Source organism: Solea senegalensis, unplaced genomic scaffold, assembly GCF_019176455.1.
Source record: "Solea senegalensis isolate Sse05_10M unplaced genomic scaffold, IFAPA_SoseM_1 scf7180000012789, whole genome shotgun sequence".
In the NCBI taxonomy this organism is placed as follows: Eukaryota; Metazoa; Chordata; class Actinopteri; order Pleuronectiformes; family Soleidae; genus Solea; species Solea senegalensis.
In genome coordinates, this window is record NW_025320696.1 from 1 (window position 1) to 27,952 (window position 27,952).

Here is a 27,952-nt window from a genome sequence, read left to right on the forward strand (position 1 = left end):
TTTTTAAATGGACTTTGGTGTAGTGAGTGAGTGGATTGCAAGGTGACACAAGCATCACTTTTCAGCCAAAAAATGCCAATTTAAAGGGTCAAACATATTCTTGAGATATTGTAGTCTTAAGCAGGGTAAGACTAAGACTACAATAATTGTATTCTGACTAAAATCCCAAACTACCCTTTTAATGGATCCTGACTAAGGGAAATGTTGTGGTACAAGTGTGGTTTGTTTTGGACTTGATGAAAAGGTTTCCACATGACCGGAGCTCACCTGTTGACTCTCTCCTTGGCCTCGCTGTGTCCTCATTAGCAGCAGTGTCTACTACAGTGAACTCATGTGCCTGTGTGGACTCAGGCCCGTTAGCCGACTCTACAGCCTGATCCTGAACCTCAGCAGTGACTGGCTCTAAGTGTGCAGCTGGGTCTACGTCAGTGCATGAGTTAGAAACTGAGTCTTTTGCCAGGTCGGGGGCACAGGACACACTGCCTCGCTTACACCCTTTGCTTTTGTTTTGTGCAGGGTTAGGGTTGTGGTCCGGCTCTGTGCAACCTGACCCAGCATCCCCGGCCCCCTCCCTGGCTTCAGTGTCAGCCTGAGCTTTTTTACTACACTTTTGCTTAGTGACAGGGAGGGACTGGACAGTTTCATGCGTGTCCGTCCAGCGTGGCCTGTGCTCAGTTAGTGAGCCCACGTTACCCCCCGGCCCCATCTCCGGCAACACACCATGTGGGATGCCGCCCCCTACAGGAGTTAGCAGAGAAGAGCAGAAGAGGCTTTTAAAAAAAACAAGCGTAAGATGCATCCATTCACAAGACACAGCTTACTTCAGTCACACAATATAGAGAAGAAAACAGGCATAAACACAAAAAAGCTAGATTATACATCAGCCTGTAAGATTCAGTAAAAAATGTCTTCATCTAACTGGAAGTGAAAAATGAAGACAAGATGATCAGGAAGTGACATCCATGTGTGAGGACGATTATGAGAACATGCCAAGTGCATTGAAGTGGTATAACAAATATTAAGAGGTGTTACTTCTCTTTAATGAACTTTACATAAAGTGTATCATCATAATTAATAGTCGAGCTTAAAGATATGTCAGTGTACAGCAGATCATATTGGCTGTATTTATTTTTAATGTGTTTAATTTCACAAAGGAAAACTGAGCTTTTGCTGCTCAGCACAAAGCTGGTCAGTGAAATGTGTGACATCCGAAAATGTGTTAGGTTTGTTGCAGGAACACATGCACAAGATGAGCAAAATCGGATGCAACAGCAGCTTTGTTCCGTGAACAAAGAACTACAAATCTATATTGTTTATCCACTTTAACCAAGAATCATATATAGAGAAATTCATATTTTTTAATTCTGATAATCTAATAATAAAATAAGAATAAATAAAAAATAAGAACAAAGATGTGCTAAGAAAATTTGATTATATCATACAGTTTGTTGTAACATGTAAAATTAGAGATTGTCTATCTTCTATAAAGGAACTATAAACACATTCAAATCTCTGATAAGACATTGTCGTTTTGTTGCATTTATAGATGGAAGCGTTTGCTTTTGCAGATTATAAAATAATTAGAAAAAAATGTTCCTTCTGTGCAACATCATTACACAATAGGCCAGGATTTATATTCATGAATGTAAGGCATCATAACTAAAATCTTTTTGTGCCTTAAAAAATAAGCAGATCTATATTAACCTCATCAAACCCCTGTAAATGAAAAGCTAAACCTAATCCAGGTTCTAAAACTTTATTCTAGTCATTTAATTTGTAAAATATTTGTGTATAGACACACATTACTTTAAATTTGTATATTGTAAATACAATGTTATGTGGAAACTTCCCAATTTACTCCAAATGCTTACTGTTTTATAAGATGTAAAACTAGGCTGCATTATCTTTAATTAATCTGATATAGTTTAATTATTGAAACCCTTTTAACTGCCATGTTAGCTGGTTAGTATGAACAAAAAGGAAGTACCCATGGGGTTGGGAGAGGTGTGTGCCGATACCTTTAGCACCACGTGGGGTTGCCGACACATTTTGTGTCCAGGGGTAGGTGAGGGACAAAGGCGGAGTGTGTGTGACACTGGACTGGTTTGTAACAACCGCTGAATTGGATCGCACTGACCCAAATTAGAGGAAGTCTACAAGTCCTGAGCCTGAGTGTGTCTCAAGCTGAGCAGGCAGGAGGAAGGAGGAGGAGGAGGAGGAGGTGGTGGTGGGTGGGTGGAAGGTAGGTGTGGCTAAACAGGGTGGTGGACAGGTGGGATACAGAACAGTGCAGAATAAAGTGATAGGGTGAACACGTGGGACCACGGTGGAGAGAGTGTGGGTGCACACAGTGGATGCTGATGATGGACACAGCTGAAGACATGTCTCAGGAGAACAACAGCAGCCTACAACATCCTCTATTAATAAAACACGATTTTTTAATGCATTAAAAGAGTAAAGACTTTCACTAAACAGCAGTTTTTGATGTTGACATTTCACAATTCATTTTGTTTGAAAATGAGTTTAAAATTAAAACAAAAAGTAAAATCACATTGTCTAAACTTGCTTAACTCCTTCAGAATATGGTTTTCTGTATTTACTATGAAACTCCAGAAAATGTTTCTATGGGAATGTTCCTTGTAGTAAGATGATATTTAAATAGAAATAGAATGTTATTGGTAATTTGGCTACTCTTTAATGTTGTATCTGCGGCATCTGAATTAGTCAAAAGTTTGTCAAATATGAAAAACTGAAACTATTTCTGATATCACCAAGACGATTATGAATTACTGTATAATTCTAGAAATATGCTACAATGTTAAAACAAGGAAGCTCACAGACAAATGACCAAAAGCAAAATGGACTCTGAAATGCAAACATCAACAGCTGTTTGTTTAACAACTTTTATACTTTATTTGCTTCATAAATTATTAATTTGCTTCAAGTTGGATTTTCTTTTAAGCCAAAAATCGAAGCATATAATAAACTGTAATTGGTCTTCATCTGACTCACCAATAGCAGCCTTCACCTCCACAGGCTCAGACTCCGGTGAGAACTGACTGAGCCCTGCTGCGTTCACTGCCCTCACCCTGAACACGTACTTCTCTCCTGTCATCAGCCCGTGGCAGATGAACCTGTAAATCATGTTTCATTCTATGATTGTGGCACATTATCGTCCATAAAATAAGCAAAATCCTGCCAAATCCTGCCAAAAAAGTGTTAATTTTACCTGGTTACATTCACCGGCTTGTTGTTGCACGGCTCCCACACGTGGCTGCCCACGATGCTCCCTTCAATGTAGTATCCCACCAACTCTTTGGCGTCACGGGACGCCTCCCAAGACACAACTACTGACGTGTCGGTGTTTCTCGTGGGAACCACTTTGCCTGGGGCAGATGGGATATCTGCAGGCAGGAACAAAGTACATCTAAAGAACTTAAATGACAAACAAACAAAAGCTTTTCTACTTTTCATAAAGCCTGAGTGTCTCCATTTCTGTTGATTTCTCACCAAGCTTGTCACCGACTGTGAAGGCCTCAGTTGGGTTAGAGGGTTCACCGACACCGGCAGAGTTGCAGCACCTGACGCGGAAACTGTAGGACTTCCCTTCAGCGAGATCAAACAATGCGAAACGAGGAGACTTGACAGGGATCTCCGTGTTCACTCTCTGCCAGCTGTCTGTGCCTGAGACACACTGACAAAGAAGAGGGCAGGGGTCAAACTGTTGTCCATCACAGGTGCACAAATGAACAACAAAATATATCTACAGTTTATGATTTCGAGCAGTGACTCGCAAACTTAAGAATGTTCTAAAACCATTTAAAATTTCCGGGTCGAACTGGAATTAGAACCAGTGACCTTAATGATGTGACGAAACAGTGCTAGCCACTACGCCATTGTGTGGGCCTGTGCTCTACATTTTTTAAATAGTATGTATTCATATTTTACAGTTATTTTAAGCTTAATTGCACAATTTAAAAAGGAAAAAGCTTTGTACACTCTCACTGCTCATCTGCAGTGATCTCATAGCCCACCAGGGGGCCCCACCCAAAACCTAATTTTAACTAGGCAAAAACACTGAGTCAGGTGGACAGAGACTGAGCTGCACACCAAGGAGGGACTATTACAGAAAGCTAGTTTCAAGGAAAGAGAAGGAGGCAATAACGCAATATTGCAGAAGCCACCTTCTGTAATACACCAAAGAAGAAGACATGGAAGACAGATCAAACAAAAATATCATTTACCTTTTCCACATAGTACATGACTCCCTCCAGGCCTTTCTCCCCAGGTGGCTTCCAACTCAGGACAACATAGTTCTTGGTTGCTTCTGTAACCTGTAGCTCAAGGGGTCTGCCTGGAACAACGCCCTCTGGTGGCCAAAATATAATATAGGATAATATGACACTGAGTTGAACTGAGTGAACCTGCCCTTCTTGTTACTGGGCTTCATGTAAAATAGCAATGATAACTTCCTACCTGCAGGCTCCTCCTCTGTGACGATGATTTGTCCGGTCCAGGGGGCAGAAGTTCCTAAAAGCAAATAAATCATCAAATTCAAGTTAAACTAGTACCGCAAGCGGTAATCAACGGGTTCGAGCTTGACGGCTCGCGGGTCTCCCTGCGCCCACCTCGCCGTGCGAGTCCTCTAGCTCATCTTCCGTTCATTCATTGCTTGCGGTAGTAGTTATTTTCAGCTTGGACTATTTTCAGCGTCCATGTGTTAAGTTAGAGGGCACTTCCTGTTTAAAATGGCAGACTTCCTCTTTTTCCTATTTAATTTAATTTAATTTAATTTAATTTAATTTAATTTAATTTAATTTAATTTAATTTAATTTTATGATTAAGTGCAATATAGGCTATGGTATTGGTATTGGTATTGGTTCAATATGTGCAGTAATTGCAAGTTTTAATAAAAATTTAACCCTCCACTTGTTTTTTTTATTTTGGCCCCCCGTGTATTTGACTTTGGCATTACTGCTTTACAGACATGTTCCGGGCGGGTTTGAGGTCTCACATATCAAGTTTCAAGTGAATACAGCAATCCCAATTAGAGCAGCATGAGAAACTGTAAATGTTAGATTTGATAGATTTGTAGGCAAATGCCTCCATCATGTGGCGAACAAAGGTTACTGCACTGACGAACCACTCAGTAGAGTGGATCCTGTGCAGTGTTCTTATGTCAACACCATTGAACGATTTGTTATCATATTCAGCAAGCATCATCTACCATGTGTTTTACATGTTTTCATTCATTTTGAGTATGATACAATGAAATTTGTTAAAGTTATAAGGGAAATTGTGAACTTGTATTTTATGTTACCACCAGAAGGCGCTGTTTTCAAAATGTACAGTTTTTGCACAAGCATCTTCAGCAAGATCCCATCATCGATCGTCACGAGTTTGGTTAAGATCTGACCTTCCATCGCAAAGTTATAAGAGTTTGTTGTTGTAGCGAAATACTAGACGTCATATTGTCTGCCGTCAACAGAAGGCACTGTTTTTGAAAGTGAATATTTTCATACAGGCATCTTCAGGGATTGACTATCATCAATCCTAGCAAGTTTGGTTCAGATTGGAATAGCATTCGCAAAGTGGTAGCAGTTTGTTTTTTGTCGCAAATATCTGACTTTGCAGTGTTGTCATTGCAACACTGTTGAACAATTTGTTATCATATTAGGCACGCATCATCTACCATGTGTTTTGAATGTTTTCCCAAATTTTGAGTTTGATACAAGGAAATTTGTTAAAGTTATAAGGGAAATTGTGAACTTGTACTTTCTGTTACCACCAGGTGGCGCTGTTTCCAAAATTTACAGTTTTTGCTTAGGCATCTTTAGCAAAAGCCCATCATCTATCATCACAAGTTTGGTTAAGATCTGACCTTCAATCGCAAAGTTATAAGAGTTTGTTGTGTGTTGCGAAATACCAGACTTCATAGCGTTTGCCACCTCCAGGAGGCGATGTTTTCAAAATTTACAGTTTTTGCATAGACATCTTTAGCAAGGGCCCATCATCGATTGTCACTTGTTTGGTTAATATCTGACCTTCCATGGCAAAGTTATGAGAGATTGTTGTGTGTTGCGAGGAATCGTGATTTTCGCCAACTTTGCCGCCCTTCTTCTTGTTCGCCGTGATACTTGATGAAAAGATTTTGATACCTTTGGATCCTCAACTTGTTCACAGTGACCTCAGCAAGTTTGAAGGTGATCCCATGAAAGCTCTATGACAAGTGCGTTCACATACCATTGGTGTGAAATGGCCAAAATCTGCAAAAAATGTACTTTCAATCCAAGATGGCGGCTTTCCTGTTCGTTTTAGAGCTTCGGCTACGCTGACTTTTTTGACCGTCTGGACCTAAGGAACGCGTGAGTACCAAGTTCCGTGCATGTACATTCAACGTGCTCCTCAGGAGGACAAGTTTTACGGGTTGTAAGAGTTTCACCTTTTGTTGTGAAAAATATGAATGAACACCAACTTTGGCGCCCCCTATCTCGTACACCGAGCGATATTTTTAAAAGCTTTCAGGAACTTATGCTCGGCAACTTGTTCACAGTGACCTCACCAACTTTCAAGGTGATCGCATAAAAATTCTAGGATTAGTTCATTCAAATATCAGGTGTCATAGTGTCTGCTGTCACCAGGGGGCACTGTTTTTGAAAGTGAATATTTTCATATAGGCGTCTTCAGGGCCAGATTATCATCAATCAGAGCAAGTTTGGTTCAGATCGGACTCGGATTCGTAAAGTTGTAGCAGTTTGTTTTTTGTCACAAATATCTGACTTTTCAGTGTTGCTGTGGCAACAGCGTTGAACGATTTGTTATCATATAAAGCTAGCATCATCGACCATGTGTTTTGAATGTTTTCCCAATTTTTGAGTTTGATACGATTAACTCTGTAAAAGTTATTACCGAAATGTTTATTTTTTGGATTTTCTGTTACCACAAGGAGGCACTGTGCTCAAAATTTACGTTTTTTTCACAGACTTCTTCTGCAATGGTCCATCATCAACCCTAGATAATTTGGTTGGGATGTGACCTTCTATCGCAAAGTTATAAGAGTTTTGTTGCCTGTGGCGAAACATTAAAATTTTCACCAAATTTGCCGGCCCCTTACTCTTACGCCATAATACCTATTGAAAAGATTTTGATACCTTTGGATCCTCAACTTGTCCAAAGTGACCTCACCAAGTTTGAAGGTGATCCCATGAAAGTTCTAGGACAAATCTGTTCAAATATCATTGGTGCGAAATGGCTAAAATCAGCAAAGCATTTACTTTCAATCCAAGATGGCGGCTTTCCTGTTCGTTTTAGAGCATAGGCTACGCTGACTTTTTTGACCGGCCCGACCTAAGGAACACGTGTACCAAGTTTTGTGCATGTACATTAAACGTGCTCCTCAGGACCACAATTTTTAGGGGGTGGAGCAGTTTTTTGGCCCGTCCACTTTCACCAGGGGGCGCTGATTTTGACATGAAATATTTTCACATAGGTTTGTTCAGGGCCAGACTATCAACAATCCTAGCAAGTTTGGTTCAGATTGGACCAGGATTGGCAAAGTTGTAACAGTTTTTTTTTTTTAGTATTTTCTACCACCACCAGGAGGCGCTGTTTTCAAAATGTATTGTTTTCGGCAATATAGTGGCCTTCAGCAACTACCCATTATCAAACATAGGAAGTTTGGTTGGGATTGGATCTTCCATCGCAAAGTTATAAGAGTTTCGCTTTTTGTTGTGAAAAATAGGAATTTACACCCACTTTGGCGCCCCCTATCTCGTACACCATGAGACATTTTAAAAAACTTTTGATAACTTAAGTTCCTCAACTGGTTCACAGTGACCTGACCGAGTTTAAAGGTGATCGCACAAGAACTCTCGGATTTATTCATTCAAATACCAGAGGTCATATTGTCTCCGTCACCAGGGGGTGCTGTTTTTGAAAGTGAATATTATCATATAGACGTCTTCAGGGCCGGACTATCATCAATCCTAGCAAGTTTGGTTCAGATTGGACTAGGATTCGCGAAGTTGTAGCAGTTTGTTTTTTTGTCGCAAAAATCCGACTTTGCATCATTACCATGGCAACATCATGTAACTCTACGCCATCATATTGAGCACGCATAGTCTACCTTGTGTTTAGGGTGATTTTTACCAATTTTGAGTTTGATACGATAATCTCTGTAAAAGTTATTCCCGAAATTGTAAAAGTAACTTTTTTTTTTAGATTTTCTGCCACCACCAGGAGGCGATGTTTACAAACTTGACAGTTTTTGCATAGCCATCTTCAGCAAGGGCCCATCATCGATCGCCACAAGTTTGGTTACGATCGGACCTTCCATCACAAAGTTATAAGAGTTTCGTTGCGTGTAGCGAGAAATTACAAATTTTCGCCAACTTTGCCGGCCCTTTTCTCGTACACCATGCGACATTTCAACTAACCATAAGCATCGTTAGATCCCCAACTTGTCCACAGTGACCTCACCAAGTTTGAACAGGATCCCATGTAAGCTCTAGGACAAGTTCGTTCACATACCATTGCTGCAAAATGGCCAAAATAGGCCAAAAATGGCTGTTCAACCCAAGATGGCGGCCTTCCTGTAGGACTTACAGCGGCGCTAGCACGGACTTTTTGGACCGTCCTGACATGCTTAACACGTGTACCAATTTTCGTGCATGTACGTGAAACACGAGAAAAATCGGCCTGATGAAAGCTGTTTTTCATTTTCGTAAGCCCCGCCCACTTTCAATTTTGAACGCAGTGTCCCCGAACTACTATCAGACGTAAATTTACACCAGGTTTGATGCCCTCGCAAAAATTGGTGAGTTTTCGTGTATGGGAAAGGCCTCAAAAAGGCGATTCATTTAGAGGAATAATAATAACTAGTACCGCAAGCGGTAATTGACGGGTTCGAGCTTGACGGCTCGCGAGTCCCTGTGCGTCCACGTCGCAGCGCGAGTCCTCTTCCTCATCTTCCGTTCATTCACCGCTTGTGGTACAGGTTATTTTCAGCTGCATCCCCGCGCAATGTCAGGCGTGTCCTTTTAAAATGGCCGTCTTCCTGTTGGGTGAAAGGCGTGTCCGTAAACGTGTTTAGGGAAGGTACCTTGACTTACATAACAAGTTTCGTGTGGATCGGAGAATGTCAGACTTTACTTCCTGTTTCGGGAGTTGTACTTCCTGTAAGGAGGTCATCCTTTACAGACATGTTCAGGGCGGGTCTGAGGTCTAACAGTGTGATTTCATCTATAAGTTGTTATTTTTGTGAAAAACAACTGATGGTATCAGAATTGAAGCTGAATTTTAGAAATAACTAGTTATTTTTGTGATAGAACATCTGATGGTATAAGAATTTAGGGTGCATTTTCTCTTTTTTCCCTCTGTTACTTTTTCTCTCTTCCCATTTTCCCTGTTTTTTTTTTCCTTGGCCCCTCTTGCAGTACCTTTTGCCCCATCTTTCCCTTTCAGAGCAGCATGAGAAACTGTAAATGTTAGATTTGATAGATTTGTAGGCAAATGCCTCCATCATGTGGCGAACAAAGGTTACTGCACTGACAAACCACTCAGTAGAGTGGGTCCTGTGCAGTGTTCTTATGTCAACACCGTTGAACGATTTGTTATCATATTCAGCAAGCATCATCTACCATGTGTTTTACATGTTTTCATTCATTTTGAGTATGATACAATGAAATTTGTTAAAGTTATAAGGGAAATTGTGAAATTGTATTTTCTGTTACCACCAGAAGGCGCTGTTTTTAAAATGTACAGTTTTTGCATAAGCATCTTCAGCAAGATCCCATCATCGATCGTCACTAGTTTGGTTAAGATCTAACCTTTCATCGCAAAGTTATAAGAGTTTGTTGTTGTAGCGAAATACCAGACGTCATATTGTCTGCCGTCAACAGGGGGCGATGTTTTCAAAATGTACAGTTTTTGCATAGACATCTTTAGCCAGGGCCCATCATCGATTGTCACTTGTTTAGTTAATATCTGACCTTCCATGGCAAAGTTATAAGAGATTGTTGTGTGTTGCGAGGAATCGTGATTTTCGCCAACTTTCCTGACCTTCTTCTTGTTAGCCGTGATACTTAATGAAAAGATTTTGATACCTTTGGATCCTCAACTTGTCCACAGTGACCTCACAAAGTTTGAAGGTGATCCCATTAAAGCTCTTTGACAAGTGCGTTCACATACCATTGGTGCGAAATGGCCAAAATCTGCTAAAAATGTACTTTCAATCCAAGATGGCGGCTTTCCTGTTCGTTTCAGAGCTTAGGCTGCTTTGAATTTTTTGACCGTCCCGACCTAAGGAACGCGTGAGTACCAAGTTTAGTGCATGTACATTAAACGTGCTCCTCAGGAGGACAAGTTTTACGGGTTGTAAGAGTTTTGCCTTTTGTTGTGAGAAATATGAATGAACGCCAACTTTGGCGCCCCCTATCTCGAAAACCATGGGACATTTTGAAAAACTTTTAATAACTTTAGATCCTCAACTTGTCCACAGTGACCTCACAAAGTTTAAAGGTGATCGCACAAAAGCTCTATGACAAGTTAGTTCACATACCATTGGTGCGAAATGGCCAAAATCTCCCAAAAATTTACTTTCAATCCAAGATGGCGGCTTTCCTGTTCGCTTTAGAGCTTCGGCTACGCTGACTTTTTTGACCGTCTGGACCTAAGGAACGCGTGAGTACCAAGTTTCATGCATGTACATTCAACGTGATCCTCAGGAGGACAAGTTTTACGGGTTGTAAGAGTTTTGCCTTTTGTTGTGAGAAATATGAATGAACGCCAACTTTGGCGCCCCCTATCTCGAAAACCATGCGACATTTTGAAAAACTTTTAATAACTTTCGATCCTCAACTTGTCCACAGTGACCTCACAAAGTTTAAAGGTGATCGCACAAAAGCTGTAGGACTAGTTCATTCAAATACCAGGCGTCATAGTGTCTGCTGTCACCAGGGGGCGCTGTTTTTGAAAGTGAATATTTTCATATAGGCGTCTTCAGGTCTGGACTATCATCAATCCAAGCAAGTTTGGTTCAGATCGGACTCGGATTCGTAAAGTTGTAGCAGTTTGTTTTTTGTCACAAATATCTGACTTTGCAGTGTTGCTGTGGCAACACCGTTGAACGATTTGTTATCATATTAAGCACGCATCATCGAACATGTGTTTTAAATGTTTTCCCAATTTTTGAGTTTGATACGATTAACTCTGTAAAAGTTATAACCGAAATTGTTTTTTTTTGTATATTTTGTTACCACAAGGAGGCACTGTGCTCAAAATTTACGTTTTTTTCACAGACTTCTTCAGCAATGGTCCATCATCAACCCTAGGTAATTTGGTTGGGATGTGACCTTCTATCGCAAAGTTATAAGAGTTTTGTTGCCTGTGGCGAAACATTAAAATTTTCACCAACTTTGCCGGCCCCTTACTCTTACGCCATAATACCTATTGAAAAGATTTTGATACCTTTGGATCCTCAACTTGTCCAAAGTGACCTCACCAAGTTTGAAGGTGATCCCATGAAAGTTCTAGGACAAATCTGTTCAAATATCATTGGTGCGAAATGGCCAAAATCAGCAAAGCATTTACTTTCAATCCAAGATGGCGGCTTTCCTGTTCGTTTTAGAGCATAGGCTACGCTGACTTTTTTGACCGGCCCGACCTAAGGAAGGCGTGTACCAAGTTTCGTGCATGAACATTAAACGTGCTCCTCAGGACCACAAGTTTTAGGGGTTGGAGCAGTTTTTTGGCCCGTCCACTTTCACCAGGGGGCGCTGATTTTGACATGAAATATTTTCACATAGGTTTGTTCAGGGCCAGACTATCAACAATCCTAGCAAGTTTGGCTCAGATTGGACCAGGATTGGCAAAGTTGTGACAGTTTTTTTTTTTTTGTATTTTCTACCACCACCAGGAGGCGCTGTTTTCAAAATTTATTGTTTTCGGCAATATAGTCGCCTTCAGCAACTACCCATTATCAATCATAGGAAGTTTGGTTGGGATTGGATCTTCCATCACAAAGTTATAAGAGTTTCGCTTTTTGTTGTGAAAAATAGGAATTTACACCCACTTTGGCGCCCCCTATCTCGTACACCATGAGACATTTTAAAAAACTTTTGATAACTTAAGTTCCTCAACTGGTTCACAGTGACCTGACCAAGTTTAAAGGTGATCGCACAAGAACTCTAGGATTAATTCATTCAAATACCAGAGGTCATATTGTCTCCGTCACCAGGGGGTGCTGTTTTTGAAAGTGAATATTTTCATATAGGTGTCTTCAGGGCCGGACTATCATCAATCATGGCAAGTTTGGTTCAGATTGGACAAGGATTCGCAAAGTGGTAGCAGTTTGTTTTTTTGTCGCAAAAATCCGACTTTGCATCATTACCATGGCAACATCATGTAACGATACGCCATCATATTGAGCACGCATAGTCTACCATGTGTTTAGAATCTTTTAACCAATTTTGAGTTTGATACAATCATTTCTGTAAAAGTTATTCCCGAAATTGTAAAAGTAACTTTTTTTTTTAGATTTTCTGCCACCACCAGGAGGCGATGTTTACAAACTTAACAGTTTTTGCATAGGCATCTTCAGCAAGGGCCCATCATCGATCGCCACAAGTTTGGTTACGATCGGACCTTCTATCGCAAAGTTATAAGAGTTGTGTTGCCTGTGGCGAAAATCTTAAATTTTCACCAACTTTGACGCCCCCTTTCTCGTACGCCATGATACTTATTAAAAAGTTTTCAGGAACTTTAGATCCTCAACTTGTCCACAGTGACCTCACCAAGTTTGAACGTGATCCCATGTAAGCTCTGGGACAAGTTCGTTCAAATACCCATGGTGCGAAATGGCCAAAATAGGCCAAAAATGGTCGTTCAACCCAAGATGGCGGCCTTCCTGTAGGACTTACAGCGGCGCTAGCACGGACTTTTTGGACCGTCCTGACATGTTTAACATGTGTACCGACTTTCGTGCATGTACGTGAAACACGAGAAAAATCGGCCTGATGAAAGCTGTTTTTCATTTTCGTAAGCCCCGCCCACTTTCAATTTTGTACGCAGTGTCCCCGAAGTACTATCAGACGTAAATTTACACCAGGTTTGATGCACTCGCAAAAATTGGTGAGTTTTCGTGTATGGGAAAGGCCTCAAAAAGGCGATTCATTTAGAGGAATAATAATAATAATAATAATAACTAGTACCGCAAGCGGTAATCAACGGGTTCGAGCTTGAGGGCTCGCGAGTGTCTGTGTGTCTACGTCGCCATGCGAGTCACATTTGACTATTTAAAAGATGTCATCCCCCTACCTTTGTGTCAATATCTGCCACCAACGCCTACAACACACAATCTTATCCCCTCACCATTTGCACCCTTCACCTAACTTTGTTGGTCCTGACAAAATGTTACTCTGAACTGACTTCAAAACTTGAGAGCCCTGCTAAAATATTTCAGTAGTAAAAACAGGTCTTGGGATCCCATTGGTTTTATGAAGAGACCCCAGAGGATTTTCAGAGAAAAACTAAAGTGAAATAAAACATGAGTATATATGTCATAAAAATGGGAAACAAGAAATGTAGTATTGTCATCGTTAGAAGGATCAAAGATAGACACACATTTCTAATATAAAAAAAATACATTATAGTGTGTCTGTGTTGGTGTGGTGGTTCAGTCTGTTGCTGAATGAGCTGATTGAGGATGATGTGTTCAGAGAGTTTCTGAATCATTAGCATCACAGTCAATGCTTTATATAAAAAGCTGTGTCTTTCACACACTATTCAAGCACATCAGCTTTGCCATTGTTCCCTTTACCTGTGAGCCGCCCTGCATATCAGGTTGGTTTGTTATTCATATGAACAGCAGATGGTCACATGCTCCTGTTACGGCTTGTAATGCAGTGTTCTGACTGTACACAAGTTTCAATGTGTGTAACATTGTTTTAAAACCACAATACTGAGCTAGCTAATAATAATGTAGCCATAATGTTTTGAAACGCACAGTGGACTATTGAATACAGTGTCCAGCATGATAAAACCCCAACTTTTTATGGGCCAATCAGAATACTTTATTTTTCTTGGGTGAAATGTTTTTGTCGTCTAAATGCTACATGCAAAGAGTCTGATCATCAAGTAGTTGCTGGTTTTGTTTTGGCGGGTCACAAATGAAAACCATGCTAAAGTAAATGAATTGGAAAATTGTTTTCTTATTTTCACATTTGGAGGAAAAAAGGTCATGACAATAAATGCTACAGACTGGAAATGACTTACACTTGTGTCCAATTCTTATAACCAGTTTTTGATTGGTGCATTTTAAATCACGCCTCTTTTCCCCTAACTTGTCTGTGATTGGTCTATTACCACGTCTGTCAGGCAAAACTCAGCTCTGTTAGGACTGTGCCCTTCAGTTGTGTAGTTTCTGCACAGCACGTGGTTCTACTTGGCCTTGGCTTTCAGTGGACTGCACTTGAGTGAATTTCATCTTTTTCAAAGTCTCTTCAACGGTTGAAAGGTCTTTCTTCTTTGTGTGTACTGGACTTCATCAGCAGAACCAGCGGATAATTCTAGGTAAGTGCTGTTGGCATATCAGTTCACATAGCTCTTTGTTTACATGGCCAGAGAGAACGATGCCAATGAACAGATTAATTTAAAAGAATGTTACCACTGTTTTTGCTTTCTGGTGACCTTGTCTTTGTTTGCATCTAGCATGGCTTTACAAATGGTTGATCATGTTAGATGCAGTTTGTCTTTATACACGGTTAAAAGCAGATGGGAGTAATTTAAATAAGTCCCATTATTTGTATCACAAATACAGTTTGTAGGATGTGTGTTTTTGTCGGTTTTTGTTTCAGTTTGAACAATGTTTTTGCGGTGTGCGCATGGATGTATTTTAAGCTCTGCATAGAGCATAGCCCTTGGGCAGGGGCAGTGCTGTTACCCATCATGCCCAAGTTTCATTTGAGTCCACCACAGTCACACACCAAAAGAACTAGTTATTCCATTTCACAGCTGTAGACTTTTCTATAGCCCACAAGCGAGGATCTCGTGGCTGACAAAAGTTTTAAAGGCGTAGCATTACGTCTGAAACTTATTTTGACAATCGGTAGTCATGTAATCATGATGTCACATGCGTTTTTTCTGGGTTAGTTGTCTTGGAAACATGAAGCTCTGCCAGTGCTGTGTTGTTGGGGTCAGGGTGAAAACAACGACCAGAAATCAAAACAACATATTACTGTATACCACCAGGATGTGTGATAACACTCACTCTGGCTGTAACTGTTGTTTAGTCCTAAATTTATACTAAGTTTATTAAAAATAGTATATTATGGCTGTAAAATAGTAAGTACAGTTGGTACAGTAAACCAGCAGATTCATGATCATATTATTAGGAACAATAAGAATGTGTACAAGGTGAAATAGTGTGGGACTGTGGTTGTTTGATTGTTTGTGTGAGAATTTCGCAAAACTGTATTGACTGTGTTTGGAGGTGTGTCAGATAAGTGTTGGGAATAGCTTTAAAAGTAGACAAAGCTTGTCTACTTTTAAATGGTGTGTGTAGAGATAGGTTCCGCTTGTTGAGCTGAATGAGGATGATGTGTTCAGGGAGTTACCAAATTATTAGCATCACAGTCAATGCGTCATAGACAAAGCTGTGTCATTCACACATTATTAAAGCACATCAGCTTTGTCATTGTTCCCTTTACGTTTGACCAATCATGCTTAAGGCCCTTAACAGCTTAGTAAGGGACCTGCACATCAGGCTGGTTTGTTATTCATATTGCTCCCCTTATAGCTTATAAAACGAGCATCTGATTGAATACAGGTTTGGATATGTGTAACATTTGCTTTTTAAAACAACAATACTGAGTTACCTAGCTAATGATAATCAAGTCACATAACTTTCTGAAACACACAGTGGCTTATTACAGCATGAGAAAAATATTTTGGAATCCCTGGAAACACTCACTCTGGGTACTGCACCTAGGCAGTAGCCAATTAAATGTTATTGTTATTTAGTCCTATATTTATAGTAAGCTTTATAACCATAAATTATTATTAAAGTACAGTTGATATAGTAATCCAACACAGTTATGATCATATTATGAGGAACAATAACAACATGCTGGTAGTGTAACATTCTGTAACTGTGTGTTTGAGTTCTTGTATGGGAATCTCACAAAAGGGAGTCTTGTTGTAATTGTGCTTTTTACAATTGTATGTTTTGTTTGTTTTTTTACAGTGGATTGAATTTCCAGGCACGTCACAAAGTTACAGAGGAACAGGAATTGGTTTAAATTATTGTGTTCATTTAATACAACTGTTTTCTGGTGTATATTTTACTGTTTCTGTGTGAGTTTTTGTATTTCTATAGGTTAGGTGAAGATGCCTCGCCTGAAGAAGCACAACCGTTCCATCGCGGCCAAGAAGAGGATGGAGGAACGCCTGGCAGCAGTGGTGGCATCTGCACCTCTGGTCCCCACCACTTGCTTCCCACCACCAACACGTGGTCCCTTATGTATGTGTTTACCTGTTTTCCATGAAGTGTTATCTTTAAATTCTTTGGAGAGTGCATGTGGACATGTTCAGTGTCTTTAATGTATTTTGTACGTGCACAATGTATTTGGGCGATGTGTTCTTCTATTTTAATGTTTTGTCTTTTTAACTAGGTCGTGGTACTGGTCGTCGACACCGTGTGAGCACCTGGCCAGTTTCACCCCTGACTGGCAGGAGTCACAAGATGATCATCCCACCCGAGTCACCTGACAAGAAGGTATTTATTTTGAATTTACAAACATAATTATTTGTGTGTGGCATAGTTATTAATGTTCTAAATAAATCTTTTCTATTGTTTTAGTTTGTTCTTTTTGTCGGTGATTCCCACCTGCGCACCATTGTTGATGGCCATGTGAAGATTTCGCACAAGCTGCTTTCTTTTGGTCTCATGTCAACGCCAGGGGCTGACGCCAAGGACCTGAGGACTGAGATGGTGAGTGCAATCATTCCCAGGACACCTGACCTTGTTTGTGTTCTTGCACCCAGCAACAACTTGACCAGGGGGACATTGGATCAGGCTGCAGTGGACTTTGAGGAGCTTCTCACCAGTGCCTTGTCTCGGTGGCCGAAGGCAAGATTATTTTAATATGTTCACGTCTTTCCAATCATAATGAATGTGGCTTTATAGGCTGTTGTAGATAATTTCTTTTTATTTCAATGCATGTTTGTGATTATTATATTGCTTGTTTTTAAATAATGTTATGTGTTGTTATAGCTGTTTGTCCTGGACTTCCCTCCACGCCGAAACGTGGATCAGGACCTGCAGGAACTTTTTCGCCAAGAGTTTCACCGTGTGGCTGCACGCAAGGGTATGGCCCAAAAATACTTAGTTCAGTCTAATTGAAGTTGCATGTGTCATTGGCTTCTATGGCAAATGGAGAAAGATCATTTCTGTCACATTCAGCTTGTTTTAAATTAATATGATGCAAATGGGTTGTTTTTTTTTTTAATCATGTGTCTTTGTTTGTTTAGGTGTGAGGTACTACTCTATCGCAGAGTTCTTTCCTCTCAGCCAGCGTGACCTGTGGAGTTGGGATGGGGTAAGTGGCAATGATTTGTTTATTGTCCTTTCTTACATTGACAAATATACTACAGGTTTTTTTTTAGACTTTGTTAAAGCAGTGTATAAATGAAATGTGTTATTACTGTATTATTATTATCATTATTAAGAAGTTGATCTGACAAAGTTTGGTTAGCAGGTTAGCAACAGTATTGACATTGCTGTTAATTTGAGTTTTTATTTTTAATTTGAGTTTGATCGCATAATTTTGCAGGTTCACCTGAGCGATGGATCTGGGATGAGGACACTGGTGACATTGCTATGCGACAAATCCAGTCAGGAGCTAGAGATGGCTGTTGCACAGGAGGAGTCGCGTAGCATGTTGCCAGCTGTTCCCGCTCCTGCTCCTCGTCCGGCTCCGAGGTTGGTTGTGGTTGGAGAGGCTCGCTCTCCACGTCCGTTGCACAACCCATTGGATTGGAAGGTGGTTGAACCACGCAGGACGGTAAATGAGTTGCACACTTTGTGTTTTAGGAGAAACAGAACCTTTTCCAAGCAATTCACTGCACAAATGGTCAAAATGTACATGTATAAAATGATATTTTTCATTACAGGGGAGCAGCTCGCCCCCTAAGGGAGTGAAGGTTCAGCTCAGGGTATGTTTTGCTTTTTAATTCACCTTTTGATATTTATGTTTATTGATTGATGTATCTATCTGTATGTTTTCTCAACAGAAGTTGTTATTAAATGTTTTTCTTTTTTGTCTCACAAGGATTGTTCCATCCCTCTCACTCCTGTCTGGTTCAGCCCACCAATGTTGGAGATGATGGACAGTGTCCGTCCGGGCAATCTTGATCGGAAGGAGCCCAGTACTTCTGCCAAGGGACCAACGGTAATGTGCATGATTGTTTATTAGCCAATGATTCCATTTTGAAAAATGAACTGTCAAGACTGCTTATTATCCAAAGTTGTTGCTTTTTAATCATTTAGTTTTTCTTCATTTAGGGGGTCAAGCGTCCTAGGAGCCCTTTTGCTCCAAAGAAGAGCTGTGGGAAACAGAAGGTTTGAGATGTTGTATTTGTTTTCTAGTCTTTGGCATTAAATTGTGTAAGAACATGGAATTAATTTGTTTGCTGTTTTTTATTTTCTAAGGTGAAGGTGGAGGAGTGGCCTGAACTTCCCAAGGCTGTGTCAGTAAGTGCACATTCTGTGAAAGTTGTATAATTTCATGAATGGATTATGCAACACCTTGTTATTTTGAATGTCATTTTTAAGTTGGAAGAGCTGTGGGAACCAGGCGGTTGAGCGTGTTACATTTTACTTCTGGTGTTGGGCAGTAAATTGTGGAAGTGCATGCAGTTAATGTTTTTGCTGTGTTCTTTTTTTTTTGTCTAAGGTGGAGGTGGGGTATTGGCCTGGAGTGCCCAAGGCTGTGGTGGTAAGGGCAGATTGTGTGAAATGTATATATTTGTATTTTGCTCTTAAATAAGTTAAAACAAATTTCACTGTTCATATTAGTAGTTGATGGTCAAGATTGAGTTGCATATGCAAATGTTGAATTTTCCAATATTTGATTCCCTGAAAAGTATCACAAGTCCAGGTTGTTATAAATGTACAAATACAGCTGTGTTACAATGTGTAACAAGATTGATTTGGTTTTATTTTCATCAGGAGGTCCCTGTGGAGCGTCCCCGCAGACGCATTGTCTTCAAGAAGAGGCGTACTTCTCAGCAGGTTTGTCATTATTTAGATTATGATTCTATAAAGAATTTAGTTAGTGTTGATAGTGCTCAAACATTCTGGCAGTTGTAACATAATGAGCAAGTTATTGTGAAGTCATGTGTGAGTCTAACATTCAGTGTGTTTTGTAGCAGGGTGCAGCTGCAGATGTTGTGGAGGTGATGAGTGGACCATCACCTGTGACCATTGAAGACTGTCCCCCTCTGCACAGCTCCCCAGACCTCATCCAAAGTAAGGTCGCTGCGAATGTTTATACTTTGCCGGTAACGTTTGATGCTGGGTCTGTTAGTTCATGTGAAGAGGAGATCATAGTGGTCTCTGATACAGACAGTGAGGGTTCCATTTCTTTTGGGTGGACTGATACTTTGCCATTACCGGAAGGTTCAGGGTCTGTTGGGGCAGGTGTAGATGAGGTCACAGTGATCTCTGATACAGACAGTGAGGGTTCCATTTCTTTTGGGTGCTTTGATACTGTGCCTCGAAGTTTTGGGGTGCGTTCTGTGAGGGGATCCTTTCATCAGGGGGATCAGCGTTTTAAATATAGAGGTGTACAGTGTATGGCAGTAAGTTTGGCTGCCATGGCAATGCATAAGACCAAGAGTGTGTTTTCTTGGCAAACGAGACATCTGGACGATGCTGTAGTTTGTGGTGACAAGATCTACACATCTTTGCGTGACAATAACTTGATTTGTGGTGGGCACACTATGCCGTGTATTCCAGAGTTACCAAAGCAGTTAGATAGACGTGGCCATATGTATGAGTTTGAGTATGGTGACTTTGTGACTGGGGATGTCAATGTTGTTGAGGGAGAGTTTATTGATGCAGGTGTGTGCACAACTCTCAAGGACGGTTTGGAAAAGATGTGTATGGAATATGACACATGCTTTTTCACATTGTTATCTCGTACTTGTGGGATTATTAGGGAAGGGGAACGGTTTGCTGTTGTTGACTCTCATGCACGCAGTGCAGATGGGATGGTGCATCCCAAAGGAAAGAGTGTTGTTGTGTATTTTAGTAGTCTTGAACACTTGATTCAGCATGTTAGCTGTTTCGCTGCAGGATTCAGAGGGACACAGAAGTTGTTTGAGATTGCTGGTGTTTGTGTCACTGTGAAAGTAGATGGTGGTGCTAGCCAGTTATCTTCAGGGAAGATTGGTGCAAAGCGCAAGGCTACTACAATGCCTACTCGTACTTCAAAGAGGGTTAAAAGGAGTGACCCAATTGATTCAGATGTAGCATTTGTTAGTGAGGTTACAGTTAAGGAGTTGGTGTTTAACCCTGTTCGTAATGATGTAGCTCGAACTTTATGTGACAAATTACATGTTGAGTCAGAGGAAGTCGACGATGTGTTTTCAATAGTTGGTGTGTTGGGGGCTCCGTGCAAAAAGGACACAATATTTGGTGATGGCAACTGTTTTTTTAGATCAGTCAGTCAAGCTGTGTGTGGTTCACAAAAGAATCACAGGAAAATTAGATTAGCTGTAGTTAAACAATTAGAAGATAATGCTGTAGCCTATGAGAGCATTTTGAGAAGTGAGTTCTCGTCAGTGTCAGATTATGTCATTAAGTCAAGGATGCGTTATGTCGGCAGTTGGGCGACAGAGGTTGAGATTCAAGCAGCAGCAGATTGTTTAGGAGTTTCCATTTTCACTTACATTGGTGATCGCTGGCTTGAATATAGTTGTAAGAATAGGCAGTTTTCCAGTCAGGCAGTGTACTTAGATAATGTAAATGGTAACCACTATGAGACTGTTGTTTGTGTTCATCAGCCACAGTCACAGTTTTGTTATGGTTACTGCAAAGTAGGTGAGGGTACAAAAGGCTACAATCTTAGACATCATAGTAAAGTAGAGGCACAGGCAACAGCTAGAATGTGTACTTCTAATGTAAACTATAATTTTTCTAATTATTTGAAAAGGAAAAAGTGGTTCAAAAATAAAATTCAATGTAGAGACAATGTGTTAGAGAAGTTGAAACATCAGAAACGTTCTAAAGTAAAATACATGCAAGATGTCAGCTATAGAGATAAGAAGAAAGGGTCAAATAAAGTAAAGTATACACAAGATGTTAGCTATAGAGAGAAAAAGAAAGGTTCAGATAAAGTAAAGTATACACAAGATATTAGCTATAGAGAGAAAAAGAAACAGATGAGCAAAAATAAGTACTGTTTAAATGTCAGCTACAGACAGAAGAAAAAAAGTAGTAGTGTAAGGAAGTACCAAAGTAATCCACAGTTTCAGGAGACTGTTACAGCAGGGAGCAAAGTGAAAAGGCAGCTATTGAAAGACCAGGCAGTAGATTTTGATTATGTGATGGAGCAGTTTCTGTCTAAAGTTACAGATGGACCACATTTTGTGTGTTCTGTTTGTCAAAGGTTGTTGTTTAAAAAGCAGGTTTTGAATTGTAAAATAAGTAATTATAACAAGAGTGCAGACATGGCGTTAATTGCGGAGAAATGTATTTCTGAGGAGTATTTACATAAATGTAATGAGAACTGTGCAACTTCATGTCAGTTGTTGGATTCCCCTAGAGGACACTTGTGGATTTGTTATAATTGTAATTCTAAGATAAATAGAAAAGAGTGTCCTCCTGAGTGTGTAGTCAATAATTTAGGTGTCCATGCTGTGCCTCCTGAATTGGCTTGTTTAAATAGTTTAGAGCAACATTTGATTGCATTGCATATCCCATTTATGAAGGTTTTGGCATTGCCTAAAGGAGGACAAAATGGTGTTCATGGACCGGTGACGTGTGTTCCAGCAAATATAGTAGAGACAAATAATTTGCTTCCTCGTTCCAATATGGAGGGGTCTTTGTTGCGTGTCAAACTGAAGCGAAAGCTAACATACAAAGGACATTATGAGTATCAGTTTGTTGACCCAATGCGCATAAGGCAGGCTTTGTTGTATTTAAAACAGAATAACATGTATTATAAAGATGTAGATTTTAATGAAGACTGGTTGAATGAGTTTTGTCGGGAACAAGAGCTTGATAGTTTAGTACAGGAAAGTGATGGTAATTTAGAAAAGAATGAAACACCTACTGAGGTGGATGAATGTGAGGATGAGCTGTTGCATGACAGGCAGCAACACTGTATGTTTCAGGACACTTGTCTTATGCCTGTAGATATTGGTCAGGAAGCGCTAGATCAGTATTTTGAGGGTGTTTTGAATGTGGCTCCAGCAGAAGGTAACAACCCTGTGAAGTTACTTTCTAATCGTGAAAATGAAGCAAAGTGTTTTCCAGTGTTGTTTCCACATGGACATTCTGTGTTTCATGACAACAGAGAGCAACGTTTGACATTGTCGCGTTATTTTAATAATCGGATTCTCCATGCTGATGGCAGGTTTGCTCAGAATGTGGAGTATATATTTTTCGCACAGTACATGTCAGAATTGGAGCAGGTTGTGTCAAATGTGTCCATAGCTTTGAGGAAAGGCAAAGGAAGTCATGTTCCTAAAAGAGTTAGAGATGTGGTGAATAATGAGGAGTCTTTAAGGAAGTTGTTAGAGTTTGATGATGGTTATCGTTTCCTTAAGCCTATTAGAGGCACTCCTTCATTTTGGCAGGCAGCGCAGCGTGATTTACTTGCTTGTGTGCGTCAGCTTGGTGTACCCACTTGGTTTTGTTCATTTTCTGCAGCAGACATGCGCTGGACAAACTTACTCGGTAGTATTTTGAAACAGGAAGGGAGAGAACAGACAGCTGAGGAGTTAGAGTGGGCAGACAAATGCGAGTTGTTGCGTCGTAATCCTGTAACTGCAGCGAGAATGTTTGATTTTCGGTGGCATTGTTTTTTGAAGGAAGTCCTTATGTCTCCCTCAAACCCAATAGGTAAAATCAAGGACTATTTTTATCGTGTTGAATTTCAGCAGCGCGGGTCTCCACATGTTCATTGCCTGTTTTGGATCGAGAATGCTCCCTTAATTGACCAAAACTCAGATGAAGAGGTAGTTGAATTTATTGACAAATATGTTACATGTGAACTACCCTCTGATGATGATACATTATTGGACATTGTGTCATCTGTGCAGGTGCATTCAAAGCGCCACTCAAAAACATGTAAAAAGAAAAACACAGTTTGTCGTTTCAATTTTCCAAGACCAGCATCTGCACAAACATTTATTAGTCGTCTTAAAGTTGATGAGGAGATAGAAAAATGTAATTGTAAAAAAACTGATTCAACAGAGACTGTGTGTTTCAATTGTAAAGAGAGTGATTTTAAAGAAAGAAAGGCGCGTAAAGTAAGGGCTCATGACATTTTGGAAGCAATTAAGAAAGCACTCTCTGATGAAAATCAGAGCTTTGATACGGTGGAACAGTTGTTTGAAAGTTTAAATGTAACTCAGGAAGCATTTGAAGATGCATTCAATCGAACGACTACAGGTACAAAAGTAGTGTTAAAGAGGCAGGTGAAAGAGGCGTGGGTTAACCAATATAGTAAGCAACTTTTGAAGTGTTGGAATGCAAACTTGGACATCCAGTATGTGGTGGATGCCTATGCATGTGTTGTGTATATCATTTCATACATTTCAAAGGCAGAAAAGGAAATGGGGTTGTTATTATCAAATTCCCAAAGGGAAGCAGCTAAAGATGGTAATGTTAGTGCTAAAGAGGCATTGAAAAAACTAGGTGGTGTATTTTTGCATAACAGGGATGTGTGTGCTCAGGAAGCAGTTTATAGGTTAACTAACATGCATCTGAAGGAGTGTTCTAGGAAGGTCATGTTTGTACCAACAGGGGAGAATGTAGTAAAGATGAGTTTGCCTTTAAATGTGTTAAAACAAAGGGCAGCTACAAATGATATTAACACAGAAGAGATGTGGATGACTAGTTTGGTTGACAGATATAAGAACAGGCCCAATGACAGTACGTTTAATGACATGTGTATTGTAACATTTGCTTCTGAGTATCGTGTCATAAGTAAAAATGAAAACTGCAAAAGTAAAATTGCTTTGAGCAACAATTGTGGTTTTGTTACAAAGAGAGTCAGAACACAACCTGCTGTAGTGCGTTATGCTCGGTTCTCTGAAACAAAAAATCCAGAATTGTTTCATTTGAGTAGATTACAGTTGTTCATGCCATATCGTGCTGATGATCAGTTAAAACCAGAGGGTTTTGAAACGTTCCAACAGTTTTATGACAATGGTAATGTTTTGTTTTGTGATGGATCTGTACATACAGTAAAGTCAGTAGTTGATTTGAATAGGAGCAGGTTTGAAGTAGACGCAGACATGTTGGAAAACATTCAGAATAGGATTAATGCAGATGGTGTGGCGGAAGATGCGTGGTGTCAGTTGTGTCCAGAGCAGGAGTTGGAACGTTTAGAGGCTGTGGAGGAAATGGCAGAGAGACAGGAAGCAGTGGCAGAACACCAGGATCATATTCCAGATTTAGCTGTTGATCGTGAGCAGGTACAACATTTGGAGAAAAGGAATAATGTAATGTGTAGGAGTGATGGTTTGTTGTTGGTTAGATCTTTAAATGATACACAGATGCATGTTTTTTATCAGATTCGGCAGTGGTGTTTAAACAAGGTCTCAGGGAAAAATCCACCTCCTCTACATGTTTTTATTACAGGTGGTGCTGGAACTGGTAAAAGTCATTTAATTAAAGCCATTCAGTACGAGTCCATTCGGTTGTTATCACCCTTGTGCAGTAATCCTGACAATGTCAGTGTTTTAATAACAGCACCAACTGGCATTGCTGCATACAATCTGAATGCAGCAACAATTCACCACACATTCAGTATTGGAGTAGATGTACGCTTACCGTACACTCCACTGGGTGAGGAAAAAAATAATTCTCTTCGGGCAAAATTCAGTGATCTGCACATTTTGATAATAGATGAAATTTCAATGGTAAATCCCAATCTTTTGGCATATGTTCATGGTAGATTACGTCAAATGAAACAAAGTGGCAACAAGCCATTTGGAAACATTTGTGTTATTGCTGTTGGAGATTTTTACCAGTTACCTCCAGTAAGAGGAAAACCCCTGTATGTTGAGGACTTGAATATTGACTTGTGGTCTTTGTTTTCAGTTGTGCAGTTAACAGAAGTAGTCAGACAGAAAGACAGTGTGTTTTCAAGGTTGCTGAACAGGGTTAGGATTCATAGAAAAGGGACACCAATGTTAAAAAGTGATGTTGAGATGTTGAAATGTTGTGAAACTGGTGAAGTCAGCTCAGCTTTACACATATATGCGACAAATCAACAAGTAAATGAGCACAATATTCAGAGGTTGTATGCTGTGTGTCCTGACTATGTCACTATTGAAGCTCAGGATTTTCAAAACGATAGGAGAACAGGAAAACTAAAGTTAATTGATGGCCATCATGCTAAAGCTAAAAATACATATTTGTCTGAGCGATTGTTGTTAGGTGAGGGTGCACGTGTGATGTTGTGTCAAAATGTTGATGTGAGTGATGGCCTGGTGAATGGAGCATGTGGTGTTGTAACACGGATAATACAATCAGAGGGTGTTAAGTTTCCAAAAATGGTTTATGTGAAATTTGATGATGAGAATGTAGGTGCAGAGAGGAGGAGACAGTCACCAAGTGTTGTAGCTGATTTAGTGGGTTCTACAGCTATTGCTCCAGAGGAGGAGAGAGCTTGTAGAAAAGGTGGCCTGAGACGTCAATATCCACTTAAATTAGCATGGGCGTGTACAATCCACAAAGTTCAGGGCATCACAGTAGATGACGTTGTCGTGTGTTTTGAGAAGATATTTGCAGCTGGACAGGCATATGTTGCTTTAAGTCGAGTCAGGAGTTTGTCAGGCTTGATCATTGAACAGTTTGACGAGAAGAAGATTTATTGTAGGGGTGACATTAATGATGCTATTCAGACAATGTCTCCATTCTTAATTGATAGTTTGACAAAGCAGCGATTGAGTGCATGCAGGTTTAGTGCTTATTTGCTGAATGTGCAGGGTTTGACTCGACATGTGCCAGATTTGGTGCTGTGTACACAGCAGTTACAGCTTAACTGTATTGCTGTAACTGAAACTTGGTTAGCTGCATCATCTTCTATTGATTCAGTAAACATTGAGGGTTATAGTTTTCATGGTTGTTCACGCAGTTCATGCTACAGTAGTGATGACCCCAGATTGGTTGCATTAAAAGATCAACAACATGGTGGTGTAGGTGTTTATATTACACCAAACACAGGATGTGAGATAATAGAAGTCCCTTCGTTTAATTTGGAGTGCATAGTGTCTAAATTTGCTACACACCAGCTAGTTATTGCAGTTATATATCGTCCACCATGTTATCCCATGACCTTATTTAAAGAACATTTAGGCACATTTCTTGATTGGCTAGATTCACCAAATGAAACCATTGCAGTCATGGGTGATTTTAATGATGATATTTTGAAATCATCATCAACATGTACACTTTTAACAGAAAAAGGTTTTGTTCAAATTGTAACTGAAGCAACAACAGAGAAGGGTACTTTAATTGATCACATTTACATTAAGCAAGCAGATAATGGGGCAGAATCACTAGTGCTGCCTACATACTTTAGTGATCATGAGGCAGTCCTGTGTTTATTTAAGTGATGGCAGTTTATGTCACCACATTGTGGATGCTTGATCCAACCTGACAACTGTAATAATCAATGTTTGAGTAGTTTTTTTAGTATGTGATGGTTAATTTGTTCCTTGACATCTGTTACTAAATAGTGAATTTAAATGTGTGAAATGTGTCATTGCTCCATATGAATTTGCTATTGTATTTGTAGTATTATCAAATGTTCTATTACTCCATATAATAATTAATAATTAATTAATTATGTAATTGCTGTTGTATTTGTTATATGTAATGTGTTATTGCTCTATATGAATTTGCTGTTGTATTTGTTGTATGTAATGTGTTATTGCTCTATATGAATTTGCTGTTGTATTTGTTGTATGTGATGTGATGATGTTGTGCTGTATTAATATTGTCATTATGTTAAATTACCGATTTGTCCTTGCTGTGCAGATACCCATGTGTCTTGGGCTGCAGGTTCCATATCAAGTTGTGATTGTTATGAATTTATTTGAATTTGCATTTATATGATATTATAAGGAAATAGCAAAAAATAAATATATGTATTACCAACATTAACAACTGTTAATAAAAGTTTGTCATATTGTAATCCTTTCACTGTCCTTGTTTTGTTTTTTCCAAATGTCATGTAGGACCGCAGTTGTAATCTTGTCCTAATGTGTGTGTTTTTATTGTCATGGCATAATTATGTATACTATTAACATTAGAATGTTATATTATTTTACATGAGTTTTGTATAGTCTGTCACTACTGAAGACTGAAGTCATAAATCACATTCAATTTAAAGAGGTTATAAAGTCTTTCCTCAATGTCACCAAGAAAAATATGGTATTTCACATAGGTTGTGCAGAATTAGTCATGTCAAACAAATCGATCAAAGTTTGAAAGTGCTTCACATTCAATTTAAATCACTTACAATGGATATGCTCTATGTTAGCAGCAGGTAAAGCTGTGACCCTTGTTTGGCACTACAAGTACAAATTGAGTGAATTTGGTTCTCCACAAAATACAGATTATTTTTGGCATTTCTTTATTTGTTTACTTGTTAAATATAAATATACATAATGACAAATAATCCAGAGGTGCAACCAAGAACACAGATGATGA

General features: G+C 39.7%; 2 protein-coding genes across 3 annotated transcripts; one reads left to right on the forward strand and one right to left on the reverse strand.

Moving 5' to 3' along the window:
* Positions 1 to 267: 267 nt before the first annotated feature.
* On the reverse strand, positions 268 to 14,942 carry LOC122760006 (myomesin-1-like; the record flags this gene model as incomplete). The annotated part of the gene is made up of 7 exons (XM_044015051.1): positions 14,939 to 14,942; positions 4,477 to 4,530; positions 4,245 to 4,369; positions 3,511 to 3,694; positions 3,230 to 3,404; positions 2,988 to 3,134; positions 268 to 770 (listed from the first exon to the last, which is right to left on the reverse strand). Coding segments are annotated over exons 1-7 (1,192 nt in total), but the record flags the coding sequence as incomplete, so codon positions are not given.
* Positions 13,641 to 27,434, forward strand: LOC122760007. Of its 2 annotated transcripts, none has more exons than XM_044015052.1 (14): positions 13,641 to 14,568; positions 16,241 to 16,516; positions 16,668 to 16,771; positions 16,856 to 17,125; positions 17,270 to 17,363; positions 17,527 to 17,594; positions 17,829 to 18,059; positions 18,169 to 18,210; positions 18,327 to 18,446; positions 18,560 to 18,616; positions 18,707 to 18,748; positions 18,951 to 18,992; positions 19,226 to 19,288; positions 19,426 to 27,434. In XM_044015052.1, exons 2-14 carry the CDS (start codon positions 16,384 to 16,386, stop codon positions 26,851 to 26,853), a joined length of 8,694 nt encoding a protein of 2,897 aa, XP_043870987.1. In that variant the 5' UTR covers positions 13,641 to 14,568; positions 16,241 to 16,383; the 3' UTR covers positions 26,854 to 27,434. The 2 variants fall into 2 exon arrangements, with proteins under 2 accessions (XP_043870987.1, XP_043870988.1); XM_044015053.1 differs by having other exon boundaries at positions 19,429 to 27,434.
* Positions 27,435 to 27,952: the final 518 nt, after the last annotated feature.